Genomic DNA, 26,553 nt, shown 5'->3' on the forward strand with positions numbered 1-26,553 from the left:
TTTTCAACATTTCACAAATGCAACCCTGAATTGAAAGGCTAAAATATGGAAAACAAATCAAAAGTGTTGGATTCAACATTGCCACGTCAAGTAAAAGGCAGCGCTGCATATTGATCAGGAGCGACACAAATGCGTATACATCTATCTATGTATGTTATAAAACACACCTGCTAATATACTTGTATGTATACATATAAAAATATATTACATTATTCAAAATTGACTAACACTCCACATACGGGATAGAAACGCAGCCATCGCCCGAGTTAAAAGCTGCTCACTCCAATACACACACACTTGCATACAAACGCATGCTCACTTGTTCGATTCCACTTTCTTTTGCCGCTTGCTGTGACATTGAATTTGTGCGCTGTCAGCTTGTAACGGGTGATTTTTTTGAGGTTAGGATTTTCATGCATTAGTATTTGACAGATCACGTGGGATTTCAGACATGGTGTCAAAGAGAAAGATGCTCAGTATGCTTTGACATTTCATCATGAATAGACTTACTAACGAGCAACGCTTGCAAATCATTGAATTTTATTACCAAAATCAGTGTTCGGTTCGAAATGTGTTTATCGACAAATTTTGTTCAGCGATGAGGCTCATTTCTGGTTGAATGGCTACGTAAATAAGCAAAATTGCCGCATTTGGGGTGAAGAGCAACCAGAAGCCGTTCAAGAACTGCCCATGCATCCCGAAAAATGCACTGTTTGGTGTGGTTTGTACGCTGGTGGAATCATTGGACCGTATTTTTTCAAAGATGCTGTTGGACGCAACGTTACGGTGAATGGCGATCGCTATCGTTCGATGCTAACAAACTTTTTGTTGCCAAAAATGGAAGAACTGAACTTGGTTGACATGTGGTTTCAACAAGATGGCGCTACATGCCACACAGCTCGCGATTCTATGGCCATTTTGAGGGAAAACTTCGGACAACAATTCATCTCAAGAAATGGACCCGTAAGTTGGCCACCAAGATCATGCGATTTAACGCCTTTAGACTATTTTTTGTGGGGCTACGTCAAGTCTAAAGTCTACAGAAATAAGCCAGCAACTATTCCAGCTTTGGAAGACAACATTTCCGAAGAAATTCGGGCTATTCCGGCCGAAATGCTCGAAAAAGTTGCCCAAAATTGGACTTTCCGAATGGACCACCTAAGACGCAGCCGCGGTCAACATTTAAATGAAATTATCTTCAAAAAGTAAATGTCATGAACCAATCTAACGTTTCAAATAAAGAACCGATGAGATTTTGCAAATTTTATGCGTTTTTTTTTAAAAAAAGTTATCAAGCTCTTAAAAAATCACCCTTTACTATCAACATTCAACTGTGCATCTATACCTGTTCTTAATATGCAAGTGAACTGATGTGTCATGATATGTATGTGTTGTAGTAGAAATAACATGGAAACAGTGTTAGCATTGGAGCGCCAGTATCAGCAAAAAGTGACAGTCTTGACTTGTGACTCCCCAAAGAAATCATGCAAAAATATAATGACATGAAGAAGGAGGACGCAACAAAGTTTCAAAGAATCGAATAATACAAGGTGCTTTGCAAAGTAAACACGACTTAAAAGCAAAACAAAAGAAATGTTTTTTTTCGGCAAAATCAATTTATTTTATTCAAAATAGTATCCTTCTGCTTCAATACAGCTTTTTGCACGGTCAAAAGCATGTCGAACGATTGTTTTAGCTCGTTGGCTGGTATGGCCGTCAGTATGCCGGTGCAAGCCTTTTTAATTGCCACTACGTCGGCATAACGCTTTTCTATCATAGGCAAATGCATTTTTCCGAAAAGGAAGAAGTCGCACGGTACCATATCAGATGAATATGGGTGTGGTTAATGGTTAAAATATGATTTTTGGTCAAATAGTCGTCCTTCGAATGTTGTATTTTGCAATTTTTGGTCGTCAGTCAATTTGTGCGGAACAAACCGTGCACACACCTTTCATAAGCCCAAATGTTCGGTCAAAATGCAATAAGTTGATGTTTTGGAGATTTTCAATTCCATTTCCATGAATTTCAATAATGATTTCGGCTGATTTTTGATAAATTCACGCACAGTTTCGATAAAATTTTCGGTGATCACGGATTTTGAATGGCCCATATCTTGATCGTCATTTATATCCTCACGACCACTTTGAAAACTTTGAAACCACTCGTGCACTCTGCTACGGGATAGGCAATCATCGCGTTAAACTTTTTTCATCAATTAAAATGTTCCGGTAAAAGTTTTACCAATTTTAAAACAAAATTTAATGTTGACTCTTTGTTCGAAGTTCATTTTCGCACCAATAACACAAACATACTGACTTAAAACGCAATAACTTTACTTTCAATCTATGAAATGTCATGAAAAGAATAGAAACTCGAAATGGCTGATAATATTGCAGTGGAATAGAAAATTTGAAAAAGGAGTTGGAAAGGTAGGATAAAGGTACATTAAAAGTTTCGACGAATGTAAAGAGTTTCTTCGTGTACCTCCAAAACATAATAATAATATAATATCTTTTTTGCTTTTTAGTCGCTCGATAACTTTACGTAAATTTATAATTTACATTTTAACATTTAATGGCATTAATAAAATGGGCACTGAGAACCATTATAATATTAGCAAAAACTTGTTAGATATACATAAATCTAACAACACAATACCAGCCGAGCTATGTTACTTGTAAACTTTCTCCATTCGCTCTTTCACCTCACATGTTCAACCGGCATCTTAAGTATTTTAAGTACCCTAGCCACCGTCCTTTCTTCGTCTACTTACTACAATAATTTATGTGCTGAACACATTGAGCGCGACAGACTGCAAGCGACATCTGTCAAGTGTTAAAATACACACGTTCTTATGGACACAGTTTACACATTTAGACGGCTGCACGACTACACGACTGCAGGCTTTAAGTTGAAAATATTTTTAAAATTGCCGACGACAGTAGGGAGGACAGTAGAGTTGACAGTAGAGGGGAGTTATGCCACTAATATGTAAAACGTAAAATTATTCAAAGCTCTAACACACCTGACGTTATTTTACAAATAAAAGCATAGAATAGCTCTGTTATATCAATTGTAATAACAATTTAAAACAAATAAATTTATCTATTTACTTATTTTTTGCATAAAAAATTTCAATTTGAACAGAATATTATATTCATTGAAGTGAAAGGTTTTAGTATGGCAATAACGAAATGTCGTGTCACTTTCTATGTGTTCAAAACGTTATGCATACCTCTTCTCAATTTTCATTTATTTATTCCTTAATTTTAAAAAGCCGAAAATTTAATAAGCAAACCGAAAGCAAGCACAGTCGGGATGAAAAATTACTTCGCGGCGCACCCAAGCAAAAGGGAAAAGCGTTCAAAATTAGCACCAAAGCGGCCGAATGAATAATTTATAAGGAGACGAACAAAGAAGCAGCGTTTGATGAGAGCTCGTTAAGACCAGCAGTGTATAACTGACGTCGTTGCGAACATACTATATGTTTGCGGCTGAATTAAAGTGCAAAATCAGATATCGCAAATGAGATGAAGTGGAAATGGAACATTAAAAGAGCGCATAATTGAGCTTTGAAGGAAAACTTAATGTTTCTGAGGATAATTTTATTACCCATCTCTTGACATGTTGACAGAGAATTTGGTCTTTATAAAAAGTACAGAGTGTAAATTAGTAAAGGGATTAAATGGTTAAGAGATTAATAGCTTAGTGGATCAAAGACGGGCTACAACTAATTTTCCATTTAGATTTATTTAATAGTTCAGTCTTCTAAACGAAAGATATCTTAAAAAAGCAACTGTTCGCAAATTGTTGGCGGCTGTTTTTTAACTCGTCTGCTCTACAACTTCAAAATACAATATATGTATATCCAATACAAATTATCAGATTTTAATAAATATTAACATAATTCGTTTATATTTCTAGATTTAGCTATATAGCACGGGCAGCATTCAGGAGCAATAAGCATCTAGGAAAAACTAGGACAGATTCCTTGCTCATCGACTTGTATTCGTTGGGACGCATATATGTAATCTATGGTACAACAAAAAACTGACATCTTCGAGACATAACAATTGAAAAGTCCTCTGCCTACCATAGTAAAACACCTTTTTTTTTCAAAATAGGCAATAACAACATAGTTCCCTTCAAGGATGATACACTCCAACTTTTTGATTCCATTTATGTAGTACGATTTGTCCTTGTTTCAAAATAACCCTTACTTTGAGCAATCACCTTTTCATTCCACGGAAATTTCTTTCTAGAGAGCATTCCTTTGAGGTTTGAGTACCGAAAATAGCCATTGGGGACTAGATCTTGAGAATATGTGAGACCAATTCGTAGATTTTTGTCATCGTTTTCACTGACTTGTCATACGGTGCATTGTCTTGATAAAATATTACTTTCTTTTACTTCAAATACAGGCGACTTCGTCGTTCAAACGATCCAAATCACTGTGAAATAGTACCGGTCCATGGTCCTTTCTTTTCCAGGGTAGTTAATAAAAATTATTCCATGCGCATCTCAAAATACGGACGCCATAACCTTGCCAGCCGACTGTTGCGTATTTCCACGCTTGTGAGCAGAAATGATGAGAAATGATGGAGACAAATTTAAGTAGAAGGATTCAGTATAAGTGTGATACCAGATTCCAGATCAAATAAAGTGCTAACAGATACATCTATGTTCAGTTGAAAAAATCAGAAAAATCAGAAAAAAATTTAAAAAGATGTTATTCTTGTTGTAGTGATACTTTATGTATTCCCGAAATATTTGCATTGCAGCCAAGTTGACAGTTAATGGCTAACTAAAAATCTGGTTCCAGAAAACCGACTGTCGGGAATAAAGATTACAGAGCCAAGGTCAATACTACAAAAACCTTATGAGTTTATAGAGTTGAAAAAGGATTTGTTCACCATACAAAATACTATTTTTTAGAAGACCACCACTTGTGACATAACATCAATTTAAAGCTGTCAAATAAATCATTTTGCTATTCGAGTAAGTCAAACGAAATTTCAATTACAAAAATTGCTTTATAAATTTCACTCTTATTTCTATTCTAATACATACTAATGCAATCGAAATGAGAGCTGAGATTTTTCATAACGAAATTTATTTACTCAATACGATATGTGTGCTTACCATGAGCACAATCATGAAAATCAAGTTGAATAAAGGTGGTTTATGACAATGTTAAACTAGCATATATTGAATATTTGTGTTGTATGCCAGTGCCAGCTAACAGGAATGCTCGAGTATAACTTTCCATCAGACATATTTATGTTGTGCCTCAAAATTGTGTGCTAGTTAACTAAATCAAAGTTTGCTGCCACAATTTATTCCAACTTTTGAATAACCTCCCTATTTTTATAGATACATATATGTATATGTATGCACACATATATCTGGCATATTCCTTTACAGAGGCAATAATTTTCAAAGTGACTATATTTCAATGGGAAGTTGTTGGAAAAATGCACGTCAAATTCATGACTTGAACAAACTACTTGAAGCTCTTATGTAACGGCGAATTCCGCTTTTATTTACGACAATCAAAATTTGTACTCTCAACAACGACAAACCGGCACGTGTGGCAGAGTAAGAAGAAGCTGGTTTTGCCGGTGTGCTCTTTAAAATCGCTAAAACAAAAAAATAAGTAAATAAAAAGGCAGTTCGTTTCCTCAACTATTCCCGTGTGTGCGGAACGAAAGCAAAAGTTACGAGCTACGTGATGACTGCGAAGACGTGGTAGCAGCGAGAGGACGTTGCAATAGCTATAGCAAAATAGATGGTGTTTGAAGCATACTTCGGTTGTTTGCTAACAAAGTGCGGACAAGAAAAAACACATTTTCGTCGCCGCAAAAGACGTGGTCAACGTATCACCTAGTGTATTAAAATTTGCTTCTGTTGCGCAACTTTTATTTTTTAGTTACAGACATTCATAATATATAAATATATTGTTTTTGTAAGCGCGTAATTTTATTATTGCTATTTTATTTTTTACAACTTGCTAACAATAAAGTACAACTCACTCTCGTTATTAACTGCATTATTTCAACTCGACTCACTGTGCAGACTGGGTACGTTCGGCGAGAAAAAAGTGCTGGAGAAGTTCTTCACAACTTACAGACATAGTAAAAGAGACAATTGCTATTTCGCGTTATGCGAAAATTCTTTCTATGCGCCGAATCTGCGCGGAAATAGCTAAATACCTGCTAAATAAAGGTGCATAAAGTCCATGAATTTACCCGCTTCATAAACTTCAATTATTTCAATGAACTGTGCAAACCTTCTCCTTTTTTAAAATACTGTGTATGAAACTTAAATAGAGTTTAGAAGCATGATTCATTTTGTTCGATTATGATATTAAAATGGCCTACGGAAAAAGTAGGCAGCCTGTGCTGGGTTATAACAAATAATCCTGGTAATAAGGTCTATTAAGGCGGAATAGAAATCTTAAGTATGAGGTCAGCTCTAAAAGGTTTTTCAAAAGATCCAGTGAAATGTGTAGGCCAAGATTGTTTGAGCTATGTAAATCTTCAGCCAAACTTTATGCCGAGCTCACCTCCGATTACAAAAACATTGCCAAACTATGAAAAGACCAAAAAATGCTTTAGTCCTTTTAGACCTAGAGAATTTAAAAGTCAACCACTTATGATATCTTCAACAGAAACAAACTTTTATAACTGTGCCTTGTTTCCTTAGAAAAATAAGTCTCATGCATATACCGACACGGTAGAGCCTCAGAAAAAATCAAATTGAGGTTATGAACGGTAAAAAGCCTCTATACAGTAGAATCTGGCAGACTCATTGAAGGTAAATAATTTAAAGTTATAATATAATTTCTGGGAAGATAATAGTGAATGAGTCACCAAAAGTTTATACAATGTGGCTCCAACGAACTTTTGTAGGTTTTCACATATCTCAACCGATGCTAACGCTTCTTTCGAACGTAGGCTATGGTTATTTAGCTAAATAATGCACTCAAAGGTGTTCCATGTAGAAAGATCGACGAAAAAAGTTAAATGCGTAAACAGCATAAAATAAATTATTTACATACACTAGGCATCAATTGAAAGTATAAATTTCACAGACGTTATTGCAGTGCAGTTTTATTTAAATAAACACTTAATAATTAAAAATTATCCACAAATGCTGAATGGGATTTAAATCCGGTGACTGAGCGTGCCAAACCAGTTTTTTGATTAAGCCTTCTTCAAAAAAGCGAGTAGCCAGGCGAGACCCATTATTCGTCCATGGATTTTAACTACACTACCTACACCAAGTTTTGAGAAACCCAAACCATGAGAGAACATCCTCCTGCTTCACTGATGACTGCATGCACTGTGGTTTTAAGCGATCAGAAGGCTCACACCACACTCGCTTACGTGTTTTTTAACTCCTTAGCTCGATTTTGAATTTATCGGACTAAATTACTTTATCTAAAAATTTGGTTAGCATATTTAGATAAAATTTTGCAAACTCTAGTCCTTTTTTTCCTACTCGAAATGGAAAACATAGGTTTTTTTAGACATTGTTTTTAAAACCAGATGTTCGTAGTTTTCTTTGCATTGTACTAATGGAAACATCCAAACCAAAACTTTCGATCTAACCCGCAGTAAAATTTCAGGGTTTTTAGGAGCTTTTTGAGTTTGGACATCCACCGTAATGAGTTCTGCATGTCTTCCTTCTCTTGAAGTATTCAAGAATCTTTCTTGTCTCTCCGATCGAATTGGAATATTTTTCAAATATTCTTTTAATACGTTTCCCTTTTCCTATCTTCTACAATTGAGATCATATTTTTTTTTTTAATTTTCCGCATTTTTCACTAAAAACAGAACAAATAAATTTTCACTATAAAATCTGTAGTAAAATTCAGTTTTACCTTGAAAGAAATGAACCAAAACTAAAATTATATTTTCAAATGCATTCCTATCTTTCAATATTTGACCTAAAAAAGGATCCAACGTAAATAATGTATATATGTGTGTATGTATATTATACCCCAAGAGGGTAACTCTACAAAGTATATAGTATATGATTCATCAGCGTGATGAGCTGAGTCGTTTTAGCCTTGCCCGCCCGTCCGTCTGTATATCCGTCTCTAATCCCTAAATTTTTAAGATATAAGCCAGAAATTTTGCACAAGACTTTTTTCACTAAAAGGCCAGTGCGGTAACCGCCGATATCGAGTACTACAGCAAAAAATGTGCCCAAAAATAAGGTGACATTGTATTTATTTTGAAAATTCTTTATTTATTCTTCCAAATCAATTTCATCCCCTTCAAAGTAATCCCCTCCCGATGCAATGCACTTATGCCAACGGATTTTCCAATCTTCGAAACACTGGTTGTAGTCACTTTCCGGGATGGCCTTCAGTTCCGTCTTCGCTGCGGCTTGAATCTCCTCTATCGTATAAAAACGGTGTCCCCGGAGCGGTCTTTTGAGGTTGGTGAACAGCCAGAAGTCGCATGGCGCCAGATCAGGTGAATACGATGGTTGCGGAACGATATGGGTTGAGTTTTTGGCGAAATGATCACAAATTACGAGGGCAGTATGGGATGGTGCATTATCGTGGTGTAAAAACCAAGAATCGTCTTTCCACAATTCCGGCCTTTTTAGGCGGATAGCGTTACGCAAACGACGCATAACGTTCAAATAATATTCCTTGTTGACTGTTTGACCGGTTGGAAGAAATTCATAATGCACAACACCACGATAATCGAAGAAAACAGTCAACATGACCTTGATTTTTGAGCGACTTTGGCGCGATTTTTTTAGTCTCGGCTCCCTTTTGGCACTATATTCGCTCGATTGATCGAATGTTTCGGGGTCGTAAGCATAGATGCAAATCTCATCGCCAGTTATAATGCATTTCATGACACCCTGGTGGTCGGAAAGCATCGTTTCACACACTTCAACGCGACGCCTTTTTTCCAAAAATTCAATGTTTTCGGTACCAGTCGCGATTTGACGCGCTAGACGCCCAAAATATTCTTCAAAATGGTATTGGCTGAGCCTTTCGACATGCCAACTTCATCAGCAAGGTCTCTAATTGTTAATCGACGGTTTTTCAACACCAAATCTTTGATTTCGGTTGAGGTTGATGGTCGCCCTGGACGCTCTTCGTCTTCGACACGTTCACGGCCGGCTTGGAACTCACTATACCACTTGTAAACATTTTTTTTAGACATAGCCAAAGGCTTTCTGCACCATCCTCAACGTATCCGCAGCAGAAAATTGATTCCCTAAACAAAATTTAATGCAAATTCTTTGCTCAACAAATTTCGACAACGCAAAAAAAAAGAAAATCTCACTTTTAGCAGCTCACAAAATGACACGTATCTCAAACACTAATGAATATTTTGACATGAAATTTGACATAAATGTGACTGACAGTACTACCAACCTAAAAAAAAATAATTCTCCAAATCCTTCTACACGCGCAGTTTAAATTCAAATGACACCTTATTTTTTGAGCACAGTAGTAAATTGAACGATCAGAATTGCTTGTATGGAAGAAGAAGCTGTTCAGATCGGATCATTATTGTATATAGCTAGAATATGACCAATAAATTTTCGTATAAAATATATACCTGTAATGGATATTATAGCTTTAGAGCAACCGTAGTTAACCTTGTTCTTATTTTTTATTTCAACTCTGCCTAAGTCTTTTTAAGCATTTACATGAGATATCTTAATATTTTGCAAACAAAATTCCCATTCAATTAATTTTAATAATAACTTACAATTTTGAAAAAATAATATTCTAATAAAAAATATTCTACCTGTTTTGTTACATTGTTTTGATTTTATTCAAAGAAACCCTTCTTTAAAAGTTGTAAGCAGCATTAAATGCACATACTGTATTCATAAAGTACACCATGTCGTATGAGCAACACATATTGTAGTATAAATCACTTGCTCAGATTGTTTGATGTCTAGCTTTAACTGCGTATAACTCTTAAAGGGATGGTTTTATAGAAAAAATCACATTTTAGAAAACGGAAAATATTGGAATACAATACCACTTTCTCAAAGTTATAGATTTATTTGCTTACTGCAAACTATAAACAAATATTATTATGTACATACATACAAGGGAAAAGATATATGAATATAATAAATTTAAAATAAACGGCTTGTATATGTTGGACCCTATTTATAAATTTTTTTGTAAAAAATAAACACAGTCCACTTGGAAATAACGAAGACACTAGAGTGCATATGTGTGTGTGTGTGTCAGCGCTTAACATGTTATGATTAAAATTCTAAATTGAAATTAATAAAATAGTTGCCAAAGTTTAGTTGACGTCAAGGCAGCCGCATGTATTTAAAGTAATTCTTTGTTTGCGTGTTTATTTGGGTGCATATCCTACACACATAATTTGTTTACTTTTAATTTCTGACATAAACGAAAATATGCGCCCGCATTATGTTTTTAATTAAATTGCAGTGATTCAAAACAAAAACAACGGCAAACAAAGAAATTAATAAATAAAAATGTACATAAATACCAAATGCATTATTGAAGCAAATCACTACTAATCACACATAATTAGCGAATAAAAATTAGTTGAAGTATTTGTAGTTATTAAAGTTGCTTTTGAATATTCATCAAATGATATTTGCTATTTGGCTCGCACTCAATATAAAAAATTTAAATATTTTCTGTAAAAAAAGGAAATGAATAATTGAAACGAAATTTAAATCGAATAAATAATCGTGTGTGTGCGAAAATATTTGCGAAAATTAGTTAGCTATTTATAGCTTGATGCCAATCAGCGTCAACATTGTTTAAATAATTAATATTAAACGCTAACAACAACAACGTGCAGCTGTGCATTGCCAACAAACCACAAATATCAGCGCCATAATGCCAATTACGTGAATTATTGTTATTTCATTAATTGTAAATTTTACATTTACTTTAATTACATTAAAAAGAAGCAAGCACAGACGGAATTACAGCGCAACGAGTGTTTAATTTTAACATTTAAACTTTTTGTGCATTCGTTGTCCTTGCAATAACCGATTGTTAAATGGTAAAATTATATATTAAAATATATCAATGATAAATATAGAATTTAAAAAATTTAGTAGTTAATTTTTAAAAATTAAAAAAAAAAACGTAAAACACCTTATTTTTTTACATTTAATTATATGGCATCAAAGTAGCTTTCAAAATTATTATTAATTTTTTTTCTGGGTTGCTATGACTGTCATCTGAGCCAAATATTACATCAAAATAATTATTAGTGAATTTAGCTGAATTTACCAAATTTGAGTAGGCAACACTGCTCAAAATTGGCCGATTTTTGCTATTATTTGACAGATGTCGCTTGAAGTCTGCCGCCTCTTTTTGTTTACAGCATCAGAGGTAAGCAGTTTTTATATTGCTAATGAAATTATATGCAAGTATATGAACAAAAGCAAATTTTAAGATTTTTAAATGGCAGAAAATAAACAACGCACAGTTTGCTATTCATTTTTCCAATATTCTTAACTTTTTCGCACACCTTTTTCGCGTTACAATCAAATATTGCTTTTAATTGCACTCTATTATCTTTTAACGTAGTTAATAATAAAGGAATTTTTTCGTTAAATTTATATTGATATTCCAAAAATTCGAAAATTGCCATTAACAATTTCTCTTATAATTTTTATTTAACTTATCAGGGTCGAGAACGCCTTGGGGACGAATCACGTCCAGGACGGCCATCAACATCAACTGATGACCAATACAGCAATAAAGTAAAGGAATTTGTGCTTAAGAGTTAACAGTCAAAGATATTACTAGCATCGGTGAAATATCGAAATGATCAGTCAAAACTATGTGGAACGATCATTTGAGTATCATGCGTTGTTTGCGCGAAGCTATTCGTAAAAAGAGGCCGAAATCATAGGCTGACAACTCTTAGTTTTTGCACCTGATTATTTAATGGGAACTGGACCAATATTTTACTAAAAGTAACTACTGGCTGATGAGTCATGTAGTTCGTTTTCATGTGCTACAATTCTCTGTAAAAATCAAATATCTGTATAAGAAGCGAAAATCGTAGTTAACGAATGATGGCTAAGTAATCAAGTCTTTATAGAGACATAAATGGGATCGTTTTCTCCAAAAGTAATGTGTGATTGAACAAGATTATAGTCTTAAAATCCCAATTTACCCGCAACCTCCTAGGCATCCTCTATTTCGACTGTTCACTTTATTATACTCAGTATGTTAAATAGAAATTAAATGTTTAAAACTCTTTTGATGCCCTTTATTTATCATTGCACTTACAAAATAACATTTGGTCGAAAGTGCCCACCAAACTATCTAAATGCATAATGCCCATAAATCAATTTCAGGCAATTTACTAATTAGCATTTTTAATGACTTTGTGTGATGGCCTACAACGCTCAATATTCGCCAATTCACAGCTAAACCAGAAACTATTTACAACAAACCAACAATATAATAAAACCCCACGACGCCAATTTGCCTGAACCAATAATGAGTGGGATGGTTTTTTGAGGGACCCCTCTCAACTCAGTTAACGAATTTTTGTGCCTTTATAAAACTTTTCAGCTAAAGCTACGCTTTTGCAGCTATTGATTAAAGTGGGAACACTAACTAGTCTATTGGGACTGTAGTAATAATTCTGCAAAGAATTGGCAATTTAAATACATACACAACCTATATTTAATAGGCATATTCACATTAGATATGTCTATTTGTTTGCATTGTTCGGTAGTTTTTTACGAGCATTTTGTTGCTATTAAACTAACAGATAATACGTTCTAACAAAGTCTGCCAAGGTTTATAATTTTTTCGTAACTTGGTAATATCAAATCCGCTATTTGTTTTGAGCTATTTCCTTAAAACCTAATTAGATTCATTTACAAGTGCATTTGATGAAGGATTTAAAAAATTAAAAATTTTTAACACAATTTACCAAAAGGATGGGTCCCAGGAATTTTGCACAACTATACAAATATATTTGCTATCCCCTTGTAGGCAATACTTTTTAAACTTAAAGCTTGGGAATCCTACCAGAGGCCATCTGCAGAAGTAGAAAAATATGAGATGAAACAATTCAACACTTCCTTCTTGACTGTCCCACGTTTGAGAGGTCAAGACTTAAACACTTAGGAGCGCATACCTTCAGCCGTCTCACCGAGCTGGCGGGAATGGAAATTAAACACCTGTGTAAATTGTTATTGGCTACTAATCGATTTGTTAGTTCATAGTTCGAACAGGAATTCTTCTTTTCTATGATCAGCCATATAACCTAATCTAACCTAGGCATAAAAAGAGATCAAAGCAAGTAAAACCAGACCAATAAAACTTGCTAAACGTAAATATCAAACCTTAATTTCGCGCTGTCCCCTTCATTGTAATTTCCCCTGTGTGTTGCAACTGAAATTTTGGCGTTCGCGCCAGCGTCAACAAGCGTCTGTTTATTTTGTTGCATGAATACCATCCATGTGGCATGTAACAGCCTAAATTCAAAACAATTTGCACAATGTAAACGCAAATTAATTTCCATGGTTGTCTTTTGATTAAACGCAAAATGTTGTTTTATGTATGTTTATGCTTTCGCCCGTTCGTATGTATGTGTGACAAACACTTATGTGTGAAATAATGAGATATTAAAATGTGATCGCGTTGCAATTGCATAATTCATAAACTCACATTGATGCCACAATGACAACAATAATTATTGCTCATAAGCAATCTGTTATATGAAAATAGCGGGAAATTGAGTTAATAAAAAATGTGCTTACACATATTTCAGCACAAAAGGGCATAGAACGGCAAGGAAGCCTGCAAAATATGTAATTTAATATTTAATATAACAAAAAAATTCGCCGAACAAAAATATTCTGGCAAACCAATATCCGCTGGGAGTAATTAAATGTTATTACGATTATAGCATGTCTCATTTTTTTGTTTTATGTATGTAATTCTTTATTATAAATATAATTGAACATGTTACCGTTTTTTGTTGTTGTAAAATTTTGCTTTACAAACTCTTAATTTCTAAATCGAATTAGAATTCGTTTTATTTTAACATATAGTGGAAATAATAATAAAATAATATTTACAAATTTACGTATTTATTTTCTGACTGATTAATTACTGGTATACTTTTTGAAAACAAGAACTATCATATTAACTCTTAAAAATTATTTTTTTTAGTATAACCGTAGAAAGTCACATATAGCAAAGTTAAAAAAAATACTTAAACATTCTAAAGCATTTTCTCGCAATAGTTTGGAAGGTATAATAGTGTGAAAACAGCCTCGGATGAGAGGTCCTCCTTTTGATGACGACCCCTTCAAACGTGTTAAGGAGTTCGATTTAAGGGCACCTGGAATGCTCAGCCCTTGAATTAGGAAGCTGCAGCAGCCCAGCTGTTAATATTCTCGAAACAAATGGGTATGGTAGTGAATGAGGGTTAGACGAAATATCTCCTGTCATCAAACAAAGAGTCATCGCACTCGAGACTTGGCTCCCACGTCACTGTTGACTTTTCAAAACTTCGAAGTCGTAGATAATTGCGTCTATCTTTAAACCGGTATTAACAGCAATAACAATGTCAGGCTGGAAATTCAAAGCAGAATAACTCTTGTCAATAGGTGCTATTTCGGACTGAATAGGCAATTGAGACTTAAAGTCTTCTATCGACGGATAAGGACCAAACTCTATAGGTCACTCATTATTCCCGTCCTGTTACATGGTGCAGAGACATGGAAATATCTAATTCTAATATCATTACGGGGTTTCGAGAGAAAGGTTCTGCGAAAGATTTATAGTCCTTTACGCATTGGCCATGGCGAATACCGCATTCGATGAAAAGGTAAGCAGTATGATATGTACGACGATATTGACATATATAATTCACCGAATTAAAAGGCAGCGGCTACGCTCGTTAGGTCATGTAGTCTGAATACTCCAGCTTTGAAAGTATTCGACGCAGTACCCGCCAGAGGATGCAGAATAAGAGGAAGACATCCACTCCGTTGAAAGATCAAATAAAGAAGGACCTAGCTTCGCTTGTAATCTGCAATTGGCGCGCTGTTGTAAAACGGGTCTAACCACGTAATCCGTGTCTACGCCAATAAAGAAGTAGAAATAAACAAAACTATCGATTCTGATGCGAAGAAAATCGGTAAATTATTTATGAGCAACCATTAAATTCAGTGTTTGGTGCGGTTTATGGGTTAATTTGTTAATGCATATTTTTCAAATAAATTAAGTTCCTCAAATAGCCATAGGCATTTCATTTGCTTTACTAATGGGCCTAACTCAACGCAACTCAACTCAATGCAGTCGATGGCCGAGTTTACCCGCGCATATAAAGGGTGATTTTTTAAGAGCTTGATAACTTTTTAAAAAAAAAAGGCATAAAATTTGCAAAATCTCATCGGTTCTTTATTTGAAACGTTAGATTGGTTCATGACATTTACTTTTTGAAGATAATTTCATTTAAATGTTGACCGCGGCTGCGTCTTAGGTGGTCCATTCGGAAAGTCCAATTTTGGGCAACTTTTTCGAGCATTTCGGCCGGAATAGCCCGAATTTCTTCGGAAATGTTGTCTTCCAAAGCTGGAATAGTTGCTGGCTTATTTCTGTAGACTTTAGACTTGACGTAGCCCCACAAAAAATAGTCTAAAGGCGTTAAATCGCATGATCTTGGTGGCCAACTTACGGGTCCATTTCTTGAGATGAATTGTTGTCCGAAGTTTTCCCTCAAAATGGCCATAGAATCGCGAGCTGTGTGGCATGTAGCGCCATCTTGTTGAAACCACATGTCAACCAAGTTCAGTTCTTCCATTTTTGGCAACAAAAAGTTTGTTAGCATCGAACGATAGCGATCGCCATTCACCGTAACGTTGCGTCCAACAGCATCTTTGAAAAAATACGGTCCAATGATTCCACCAGCGTACAAACCACACCAAACAGTGCATTTTTCGGGATGCATGGGCAGTTCTTGAACGGCTTCTGGTTGCTCTTCACCCCAAATGCGGCAATTTTGCTTATTTACGTAGCCATTCAACCAGAAATGAGCCTCATCGCTGAACAAAATTAAAGCGCGAAACACATTTCGAACCGAACACTGATTTTGGTAATAAAATTCAATGATTTGCAAGCGTTGCTCGTTAGTAAGTCTATTCATGATGAAATGTCAAAGCATACTGAGCATCTTTCTCTTTGACACCATGTCTGAAATCCCACGTGATCTGTCAAATACTAATGCATGAAAATCCTAACCTCAAAAAAATCACCCGTTACATAATTTATAACAGCTTTTGTCCGAACCAGCCCAGTTGCTTAACAAATGGCCGAAGTGGGAAATCACATAAGTGCAATTTCCACTTCATCAACATAATTAATTTCCAACATACAGCGAAGGGGATAGTAAAATTATGAAAGACAACAACAACGACGAAGGCATCAATAGCACATTAGCGAAGAAATTGACTAACTAAGTGCGCAAGTGTAAACAGCTACTGAGATGGAGGCTTAGACTACGAGGAGACTCTTAGAGACAGTCGGTGCGAAAAGTATATCCACGGATTGCAAACTTGCATGTAGTGTTGGTGGAAGGTTTTTGAAAAATATTTATCAGCAAACTGAACACGACTCTACTTCTATCACAAGAAGCAATTAAAAAATGAAGAAAAGAGAATTAATAAAAAAACAACAACAAATTCGCTTTAACTTATAACCAAGTTTGTTAGAGTGTAAGAAATAAGCGCAAAGAGGAAAGTGCAAATACTCAACCAGGCTGACTGTCAAGGATATTTAGCAACGCAAGGCAGGAAGTGATAGTGCTCGGTTAAAGCAGGAAAAAACAGACAGTGCGCAGCAAGTCCAATCAGAACCAAACACTAAAAATCGAGGAAAAACGCAATTTAAACTTCGCTTTGCGGTAATTAAAAAGTTCAAAATTTTCTGCCGCACGCGAGGCAAAAGGAGATATAGAGAAAGAGAAAAAGGAAGAGAGTGCACGCGGCATCACTAGTCTGTATGCTTTAATGAGGCATGAGGCTAACGCAGGGTTTACGATGGATCAGTGGATGTTGTGTTGTAATCCGCACAAAACTGAGATAACGACGAAGAAGTTCTGGCAGGTAAGGGCAAGCTCAAAAACTACAAACTATATTCCACACTCCAGTGCCGACAGTGCGATTTACGCTTTTCCTGAGTTTCCACAATTTTGCATTTACATATTTGCTTTCCTTTTGACTTTATTATTTTGTTTTATTTTTTACACTTCCTGCCAAAGTGCGTGAACGTGGCCGACTCTTTCGTATTTTATCGCTGCCTAGCTTGTAATTGCAATTTTTGTTTGCGCTTGTAGTTGTTGCAGATGTTGTTGAGTTTTGTGGGAAAAACTTTTCCCGTTGGGTGTTTCAGCTCTACCTCGCCAGTTGGTCGATTTCCGCATTTAAATACAGCGTCTCCACAGCTAACCAAGCAATTGAAACAGGATGTTTTGTGATCCGAGTGAGCATTATTCGGGCGAAGGCTTTTGTGCGTGATGCCGGTGAATATTTGCATATAAGAACACAGTTTTAGCGTGGAGTTAGGCATTTAACCGCGTAAAAGCAATCCTAATTAAAGGAAAAGTTAAGCATTCTTTGGTTTAATATGTACACCCTGAACAGAGATTATTATGTTAGCCACGAAGTTCTTAACACCCAGAAGGAAACCCTATAAAATAAATATGGTATATAAATGATCAGCGTGATCATATGAGTCGACTTAGCCATTTCCTTCCGTCTGTCTGTATATACGCAAACTAGTCGATCAGTTTTGGAGCTCTAAAATCACAGTAGCATACAGCTGTCATACAAACTAAAGTATCAAAATGAAGTTCTTGTAAAGAAAACGTTTTTATTTGACGAGACTGCAAAAGCCAACGCTACAATATCCGAGTAAATTTTTAAGATCAGACCATTATAGCATATACAATCTAAATATACTCGTGGATCTTTTTTTATACCCTTTAACATAAAGGCTTTCACAAACCGACTAGGCAAACTAGAATACTAAAAATTCAGGCAGATATTATCATTGAACTCGACGAATTGTTCTGAGTTTTGACAGAAGGAATATTTCTGAGTTTAGACCTTCGAGACAAAGAGGAATATATAGCATAACTTTTGCAGCTTTCTCTCATAGAAACATCCCTTAACAAAACTCCATGAGTAAGGACGAACGCAAACGTCCAAAAGGCAAAGTTTTCTGGAGAACACCTACATCCTTAACTATTAACATTGATTGTCTATGTCGATCAAACAATACACATTTTGGAAGTCCTCACATCATGCTGAGCTTCGAAATTTGTGGACCGGATTTCCAATAGATACATATATTCATTATTCAAACATCTTCCTGTTTTAAAAGGAAACAGAAAAGAAACGTAAATTCACGACTTGGGGGCTTAGAGTGTTTTCATAATTAATACAATATAAAAGACATTTACTTTACAGTTCGGACCTGGCACTATGTGATTACTAAGTACCTGTTAGGAAAATTCGCTTCAAGAGAAGTTTGTGTAAATCGACTGCCCTAGGTTTTGGCATTAAGGAGATGTCTTCTCTGATATTGGCATTATCATCAAAAAGGAAATAAGTTAACGAGCATAAAGGTGCATATTTCACTCAAATTATTCTAACTATGTGAACGTAGTAGTAGACTTACACATATATGTATATTTATCTCCACGAAAGGTGTGAGCTCTAAACAACCGTTGGCTTACTTATATAACGTACTTCAAAAATTCTTGAAACAAATAAACTAATTTTAAACCGCCGTCTCTTAAATGAATTTTTCTTCACCTTACCTTTTCTTCTTTACTTTGTGCCACTTTTCATACTTTATTGTACCCTTAATGTTGCGCCTTCACGCTGATAATTGCCATAAAAGAATGAATATAAAAAGTATAGTTATCAATGTTTTTTGCAATTTATCATGTGGTTGTTGGACTACAAAGTATTACGGGACGCATAACAACCGCAAATGTCCTGTCGCCAACTGCCAACATGAAGGCTCAACGCGACGAGAAGGCTGCAAATGTCCGACAGAGATGCAGTGAGAAAGCCAACTTGTCAGCCGATTTGGACCGCTCGCCTGTTGACTGAGTTGTTTGCTGCCTTGCCACTTTTTTGGTTTTAAATTTGCAATTTTGCCTATGTGCATGTGCTTCGGGCTCGTAGTGTTGATTTACGCGTCGTAACTACTTGCTGCGCTTTTTCTCGCTCGCATTTCGAGCTGTCAGTCTTATATTTCATGGCAGCGATATTTTTAAGTTGCTGAAAGTTGTAGACTTGCGAAATGTTTTTATTTATTTTCCAATTTTTTGTCAGCTTCGCCGGTGTTGGACTTATTCCGACTGCGTTTTATGCTTGACAGCCCGACATCAAAGTCAGTAAGTAAGTCACAGCTCCGCCACCGTGCTCTGCTTGCTTTTCATCTAAGTCGGTCCCATCGAAATGCCACCAACATAAGCGTAAACCTTTTAATTTTGCAAATTTTCTTGCGACTTTACTCGTCGACCGCATCACATTCATCTCAACCGACCGAACTCTTTAATTTTATCATACGCAACTAGTAATTTGAGTTAAACTTTTATATTGCATTTAATTTGTTCGTTGGTTTTAGATTGCTCTTTTCCTCTTAGTTTGGCCGCTTTTCTCCTCCAAACTTTTATTTAAATGTGCGCTTCACTTAGAACATCACCAGTTGATATTTAATTTTGTCGCACTTTGTTGTTCAAATTTCAGAATTATATACTACTTTGAACAAATTGAAAGGTTTTCAATTTATACATCGAGGGATTTTTCGAATCGGTAAACTGGCAAATGAGCTACAATAAAATATATCGGATATATCAAAGCAACATTTGACGTGATGTAATATTTAAAAATGCATACTAACTTTACTTTATTTCTTGAATACTTTAATTAAAACTGTATGCGAGAAAATTCCAAAACAGTTATGACTATCAGGTCCACATCGCCTATATTTACGAACCAATTTACGAACCAATTCATAGATTGTCAGCTTAGCTTTTGTACTTATGCTTAAGAAATGTAATGTACGAAAAGAATTAAAGATAAAATAGTTTAGCCATTTTGCTCAGAAACTCACCATTTTTGCTTTTTAGAAACCTTTCGCGGCAATCCGGAAAGTTAATTTGCAACATAACAGAATTTTCATGGCCCACAGTGCACAAAACTGAACCGATGGCAAAATTGCTACTCCCTCATTTCATCAACAATAGAATATATTGGACATTTATTTGCAATTTACTCAAACAGAGAAGCCCAGAGGCAGCTGTATAACAACACATTACACAAACACGCACACAAAACTGTTTTGTACTTTTTAAAATACTCTACATGCACATAGTGTATGTATGTATTTATAAATATACTTATGTACCAATGTGCCGTTAGTAACTCATTCACTCGGCCAAACAAGCTGATGAGCAAACAAATAAGCGAAGAATGGGGCAAACAGCAGAGTTCGGATTGAAGTAAGGATGGTTAAAGAATGCAAATGATAGAGTTCGAAAGCTAAGCAAACGTAACAATCCGACACGAACCAACAAATGAAGTGCTTTGTGTGGCAGCTGATAAATGGCAAGTCGGAAAATCGTTTAGTGACTAAATTTTAAACTAAAAAATGTTTGACTGATTAAATGTCAAAGTGAATAAATTGAATATAGGTATTTCATAACTAAATAATGGGTTGTCAAAAAAGTCGTGTGGCATTTTTATTGATTTTTTTTTTTTATTTAAATTGAAATGAATTTTTGATGACCCAGCTCTTGACCGATGCTACGGCTGCTACTATGCCGGTCACTTTCGACCAATTCAGCGATTTTATCGCAATTTTCGACGACAGGCCTTCCGGAGCGTGGCGCATCTTCGACCACCTCTACACCAGAACGAAAACGTTGAAACCATCGTTGTGCGGTGGAAATGGAAACTGTAATGGGTCCATAAACTGCACAAATTTTATTGGCGGCTTGAGATGCATTTTTGCCTTTCTCGTAGTAGTACTGTAAAATATGCCGTATTTTCTCTTTATTTTGCTCCATGTTTGCGACGCTATAACTCACGAACGATATAAAAGAAACGACAATCAATCAAACACGTGAAGCGCGTGACATAAGCTTTCCAAAAAGGTATAGCATGACCCGATGCGACGAATAAAACTAGAACTACGCGCTTTCAGCGCCAACTAGCGCAAGACTTTTTTGACAACCTAATATTAGTAGACTTATAATAGTTGTATAATTTTTCTCTAGACAACTATATTTTAATTATAGATTAAGTCGTCTATAACCAATTAAACTGAAATTGACTAGTTGGAGACCAGTTTTTCTTATATTTAAGTTTAAGTTTAATATATAGAGAAACATACTGCTAAGAAACGCAAATATGTTTTAGAGAAGCAATAGCATCTTTAGTGGCGAATTTCAACAAATTTTTTACATGAAAATTCTTTTAATTTTAATTATTCTTTTAAGAATTCTGTGATTATTACTATTATAGAAATGTATTTTATAAAATAAGGCGATACTTATTGAAGTCCACATATACAAAACCTACTCTCTTTATTACCAATTCTAAACCTTATTCTGTAGAACTAGTTCGCGATTACATTTATTTTTACTGTTGGTGTTAGTATAGACCAGAGGCCACAACATGCTTTATATCCCTACAGGGTGTAAAAAAACTGTTTACTTTTACATATCAATACACGTATTTATGTATATGCAAATATACCAACGTACAAGTGCCACACTCGCAGCCATTCGCTCATTGCAAAAAGTTTGTATCAGAGGCCAACCAACTGTTACGAACTATACGAGCACTTACCTCGCTTTTGTGGTGATTGCATGGCATTGGAAGACGCCGAGTTGCCGGACGAGCTGCCCGTTAAGGAAGCGGTCAATGCTGACGAGGGCGATGGCACACACTGCACAAATACCAATGACGAAATTGCAATCCATAGCCCCAAGCAATATAGCCAGGACGACGATGGCAATGACGATGATGATGTTGATAAGAATGGTGTTCGACTAAAACGCACAGTAACTCGAGAAGCAGTAGACGAAGGCAAAGAAGAAGAAGCAGCAACAGCTTGTTGCCGATTGTAACTATTGTTGTTTTTATAATTTAAATTATTGTTTTTATTTGTGTCTGCATTTATCAGCAGCACAGCACAGCGCCAACGCGGAGCTTTTGTCTTACTCCTCACTACTGTTTTTGTTGCCATTGCTGATGTTTGTTTCAATGTATCGCTGTTATTGTTGCTACTGCTTCTGCTGTTGCTGATGCAACTTGACGCTTTTGTTTTTCTTATTTTCGCAACGTTTGTAGGTACCTCGGTCATGTTCGCAGGACCAAGTTGACTCGTTACTACGCTATCAGATTTTGCCTTTACTTCTGCTGTTGTTAGCATGCTCAACGATACATATGGATTTGTGCAAGGCAAGCTATTTTATTATTGCTACTGTTCTTGTGTGAATCCTTACAGCTATTTCCAGCTACAGCTTCGGCTAAATATTCGCCGGTATAGCTGTCTGGGTCGCAGTTAGCTAATTGTTGCCGCGTTTTATAGCTAGCTATAATTTATTGTTGTATTTGTTTTTTATTTCCTTTTTTATTTTTCGTTTGCTACCCGATACCCGTTTATTCAGCAACAACAGCAGCCGGTTTTGCCATAATCCACACGAGTGCTTAACGACGAACACACACACACTAACACTTATAAGCACAGACCCGCGCGGGCGCAAATGCACTTTTCGCAGCTACACGGGAATTCGCAGAGCTCAGCTTTGTTTTGGCACGTTCTTTACTCTGGCTGGCAAACTCGACTCGTAAACTCAATAATACTTGTGCGATAATACTTTAATGACTTAATACCAACAACATTTATATTATTGTTGCCGTTGATAGCATTATTACTGTTGCATACTTTTCACATTAAACACATAAATATACTTTATATACTATATACTTTTTTACTTTTGAATATTTTTGTTGTTATTTATGGTTGTTGTTGTAAACATGTTTTTTCACTTCCACATTGCACTTAATATTTTCTTTTTATTCTCAATACGCAGCACACAATTGATGGCTTTTGCGATTTCTAGCACTTTTCTCAATTTTCTTTCATTTCTGGCTGGATTTTATTTTCTTTTATTCACTGCAAAAGAAATGGGAAATTTGAAGTATTAATAACAAATGTAGAGAATGGTTAAAATAATGAAATAGTAAAATTGAAGTTTACTTTAGATTTTATATATACTTCAATATTTTCTCCAAAATTTTTTATTATTATTATTCTCATTTGCTCAATAAAAATGTAACACACACATTAAAAAAATTTGGGAAATTATTGATTTTAGTTACATAAAATTTAATTTGGTGTAAAATTTAAGGACTAGTGTATTTTCTAAGAATTGTAGGGCTCAGCGTCCTAAAAGTATACAACGTTTTTTGAGTTTATCTTTTGTATTTTTTATGTACTTGATATCCTTTGTGCACGATTAACTGGGACACTAAATTACTGACGCAGCAAAAATCTGATCATTATATAAAATTCTTAAAAAGGATCAATTAAAAAAATTATCCGTGCAAGAAAGGAAACTATTTGTACTGCGAGAAATTACATGGTATTATGGGCGTATATAATGGTAAAATAATAATAATAAATTTCAAAGTCATTAACCCCTTTGACTTCTTTTCCTTTACTTCCGCATACAGCCCACGGTAGCATTTTGCTGCTTCCGTTACTTGGCGCTGAAATCATGAAGGCCCCTCTGTATTTGGGGGACGTTGATCAAATGATTTTCTAGTTCCGTCACTGTTTCCAAACTCATATTACGATAACATGTTTTAAAATAAATCTGTATTTAAGTATGGAATTTTGATATCGTTGCAAAAAAAAGTATATAGGTGAAACAAAAAACCGCAAAAAAGTTAATTAGGAGGTGTACAGAAAAACCGTGTAAAAATTATCCGTGCAAAAAGAACATCAATTTTACACAATTAATAACGACTTTTATGGCTTAAAAATGTTGTAATTCCTTTAAAAGAGAGAAAACGTGAAATCGCTAGATTACTTTTCTTATAAGAGAAACATTTTCTCAATCAAAAGGTAGCACTCACACATATTACTCGTAAAAGAGAAATATAAGATATTATAAATTTGCCCTCTCTAAAAAGCTGGCGAAACGCACAAACAGCAGGTATAAATGCAAACCCAAATAGAGATAGTATAACATCAAGGTGATATGCCATCTACATTTTCTCTTTTTTAAACTTAAACATTATGACTTTGTTTCTTAGTTTTTTACAAGCGGGTAACAGTAATAGAACTTAATAAGCGTGGAAGTACCGAATCGACAGCAACTTAAATTACAGTTAGTGCTAAATAAGTAAGATTGAAATAAATTACAGAAATGTTCTTCGTAAAATTACTGATAATTTCCACTAACCACGGTCCAGAAGCAGTTCATCACATTTTAAGAGGGTTTTCTTAAACAAAAAGTGAAGATAACGAGGATACAAAAGATACGAAATTTCTTTTTCTTTAATGGCGTCGTTCTACCAAAGTTAAGTTTGGAATAAAAAGTTGCTCTTAAGACCATAATACACTCCAACGAAAAGATATATTTATATAAGAGCATTGCCTGATACACCATTTCAGATTGATTTTTCAAACAGGTTTGGAAATGCAATTCATTTTTAGGGTGCGATAATTATATACACATGAATAGACAACTTTATGAATCAAAAGAACATCGTGGCTGTGCCAACTGCAGTACTCTATTTTAAGTATGTGGTACAGCGTCGCCGTGAGGACTGTAAATGGTAGTGTGAAAGCTTTCATACGAGGTGTGTTCAAAAAGTATCGCGAATTTTGTGTTTTTTCAAAAATAATTTATTTATTCATGAATATCTATTTTGTCCCCTTCAAAGTAATCCCCATGAGATATTATACACTTGTGCCAACGGCTTTTCCAATCTTCGAAGCACTTCAAAAAATCATTTTTTTTATCTTCTTCAGCTCCTCCTTCGATGCCGTCTTTATCTCGTCAAGAGAAGCGTAACGTCGTCCTTTCATGAGCCTCTTCAGTTTAGGGAACAAGAAAAAGTCACAGGGGGCCAGATCTGGGGAATACGGTGGCTGCGGCATCATTAGTGTGTTGTTTTTGGCCAAAAGCAACGATGTGTGTGAGCAGGGGCGTTATCGTGGTGCAAAAGCCAATTTTTGTTCTTCCACAAATCCGGGTGTTTCTGGCGGATTGCTTCGCGCAAATTGCGCATAACTTGCAGGTAATATTCCTTATTGACCGTTCTTCCCTGTGGCAAGAACTCATGATGCACCACGGCCCTGCAATCGAAGAAAACTGTCAATTACGATTCGCGATACTTTTTGAACACACCTCGTATCATAAAGGGTGATTTTTTAAGAGCTTGATAACTTTTTAAAAAAAAAAAAACGCATAAAATTTGCAAAATCTCATCGGTTCTTTATTTGAAACGTTAGATTGGTTCATGACATTTACTTTTTGAAGATAATTTCATTTAAATGTTGACCGCGGCTGCGTCTTAGGTGGTCCATTCGGAAAGTCCAATTTTGGGCAACTTTTTCGAGCATTTCGGCCGGAATAGCCCGAATTTCTTCGGAAATGTTGTCTTCCAAAGCTGGAATAGTTGCTGGCTTATTTCTGTAGACTTTAGACTTGACGTAGCCCCACAAAAAATAGTCTAAAGGCGTTAAATCGCATGATCTTGGTGGCCAACTTACGGGTCCATTTCTTGAGATGAATTGTTGTCCGAAGTTTTCCCTCAAAATGGCCATAGAATCGCGAGCTGTGTGGCATGTAGCGCCATCTTGTTGAAACCACATGTCAACCAAGTTCAGTTCTTCCATTTTTGGCAACAAAAAGTTTGTTAGCATCGAACGATAGCGATCGCCATTCACCGTAACGTTGCGTCCAACAGCATCTTTGAAAAAATACGGTCCAATGATTCCACCAGCGTACAAACCACACCAAACAGTGCATTTTTCGGGATGCATGGGCAGTTCTTGAACGGCTTCTGGTTGCTCTTCACCCCAAATGCGGCAATTTTGCTTATTTACGTAGCCATTCAACCAGAAATGAGCCTCATCGCTGAACAAAATTTGTCGGACGTAAAGCGCGAAACACATTTCGAACCGAACACTGATTTTGGTAATAAAATTCAATGATTTGCAAGCGTTGCTCGTTAGTAAGTCTATTCATGATGAAATGTCAAAGCATACTGAGCATCTTTCTCTTTGACACCATGTCTGAAATCCCACGTGATCTGTCAAATACTAATGCATGAAAATCCTAACCTCAAAAAAATCACCCGTTACACTGAGGTTTGAACATTCTAAGGAAAACATGTTGTCTAGGTCATCTAAAAATTTATGAATTTAAGAAGACCGTCCACACTGCACTGCATAATTGAAATTTCTATCTTATCTGTTAAAATAAA

General features: G+C 35.5%; 1 protein-coding gene across 2 annotated transcripts in view; it reads right to left on the bottom strand.

Annotated features, from left to right (window-relative positions):
* LOC115066614 (uncharacterized) overlaps positions 1 to 26,553 on the bottom strand; it is a 317,677-nt gene that overhangs the window by 282,337 nt on the left and 8,787 nt on the right. Inside the window, exon 2 of one of the 2 annotated variants that reach the window (XM_049452080.1) lies at positions 21,895 to 23,227. In XM_049452080.1, the coding sequence (XP_049308037.1) occupies positions 21,895 to 22,480 (586 nt within the window). In that variant the 5' untranslated portion in view covers positions 22,481 to 23,227. Of the gene's footprint in view, positions 1 to 21,894; positions 23,228 to 26,553 lie in introns of those variants that run through there. The other variant, XM_049452081.1, reaches the window with a different exon arrangement.

The sequence above is a fragment of the Bactrocera dorsalis genome, chromosome 3 (assembly GCF_023373825.1).
Source record: "Bactrocera dorsalis isolate Fly_Bdor chromosome 3, ASM2337382v1, whole genome shotgun sequence".
Classification (NCBI taxonomy): domain Eukaryota; kingdom Metazoa; phylum Arthropoda; class Insecta; order Diptera; family Tephritidae; genus Bactrocera; species Bactrocera dorsalis.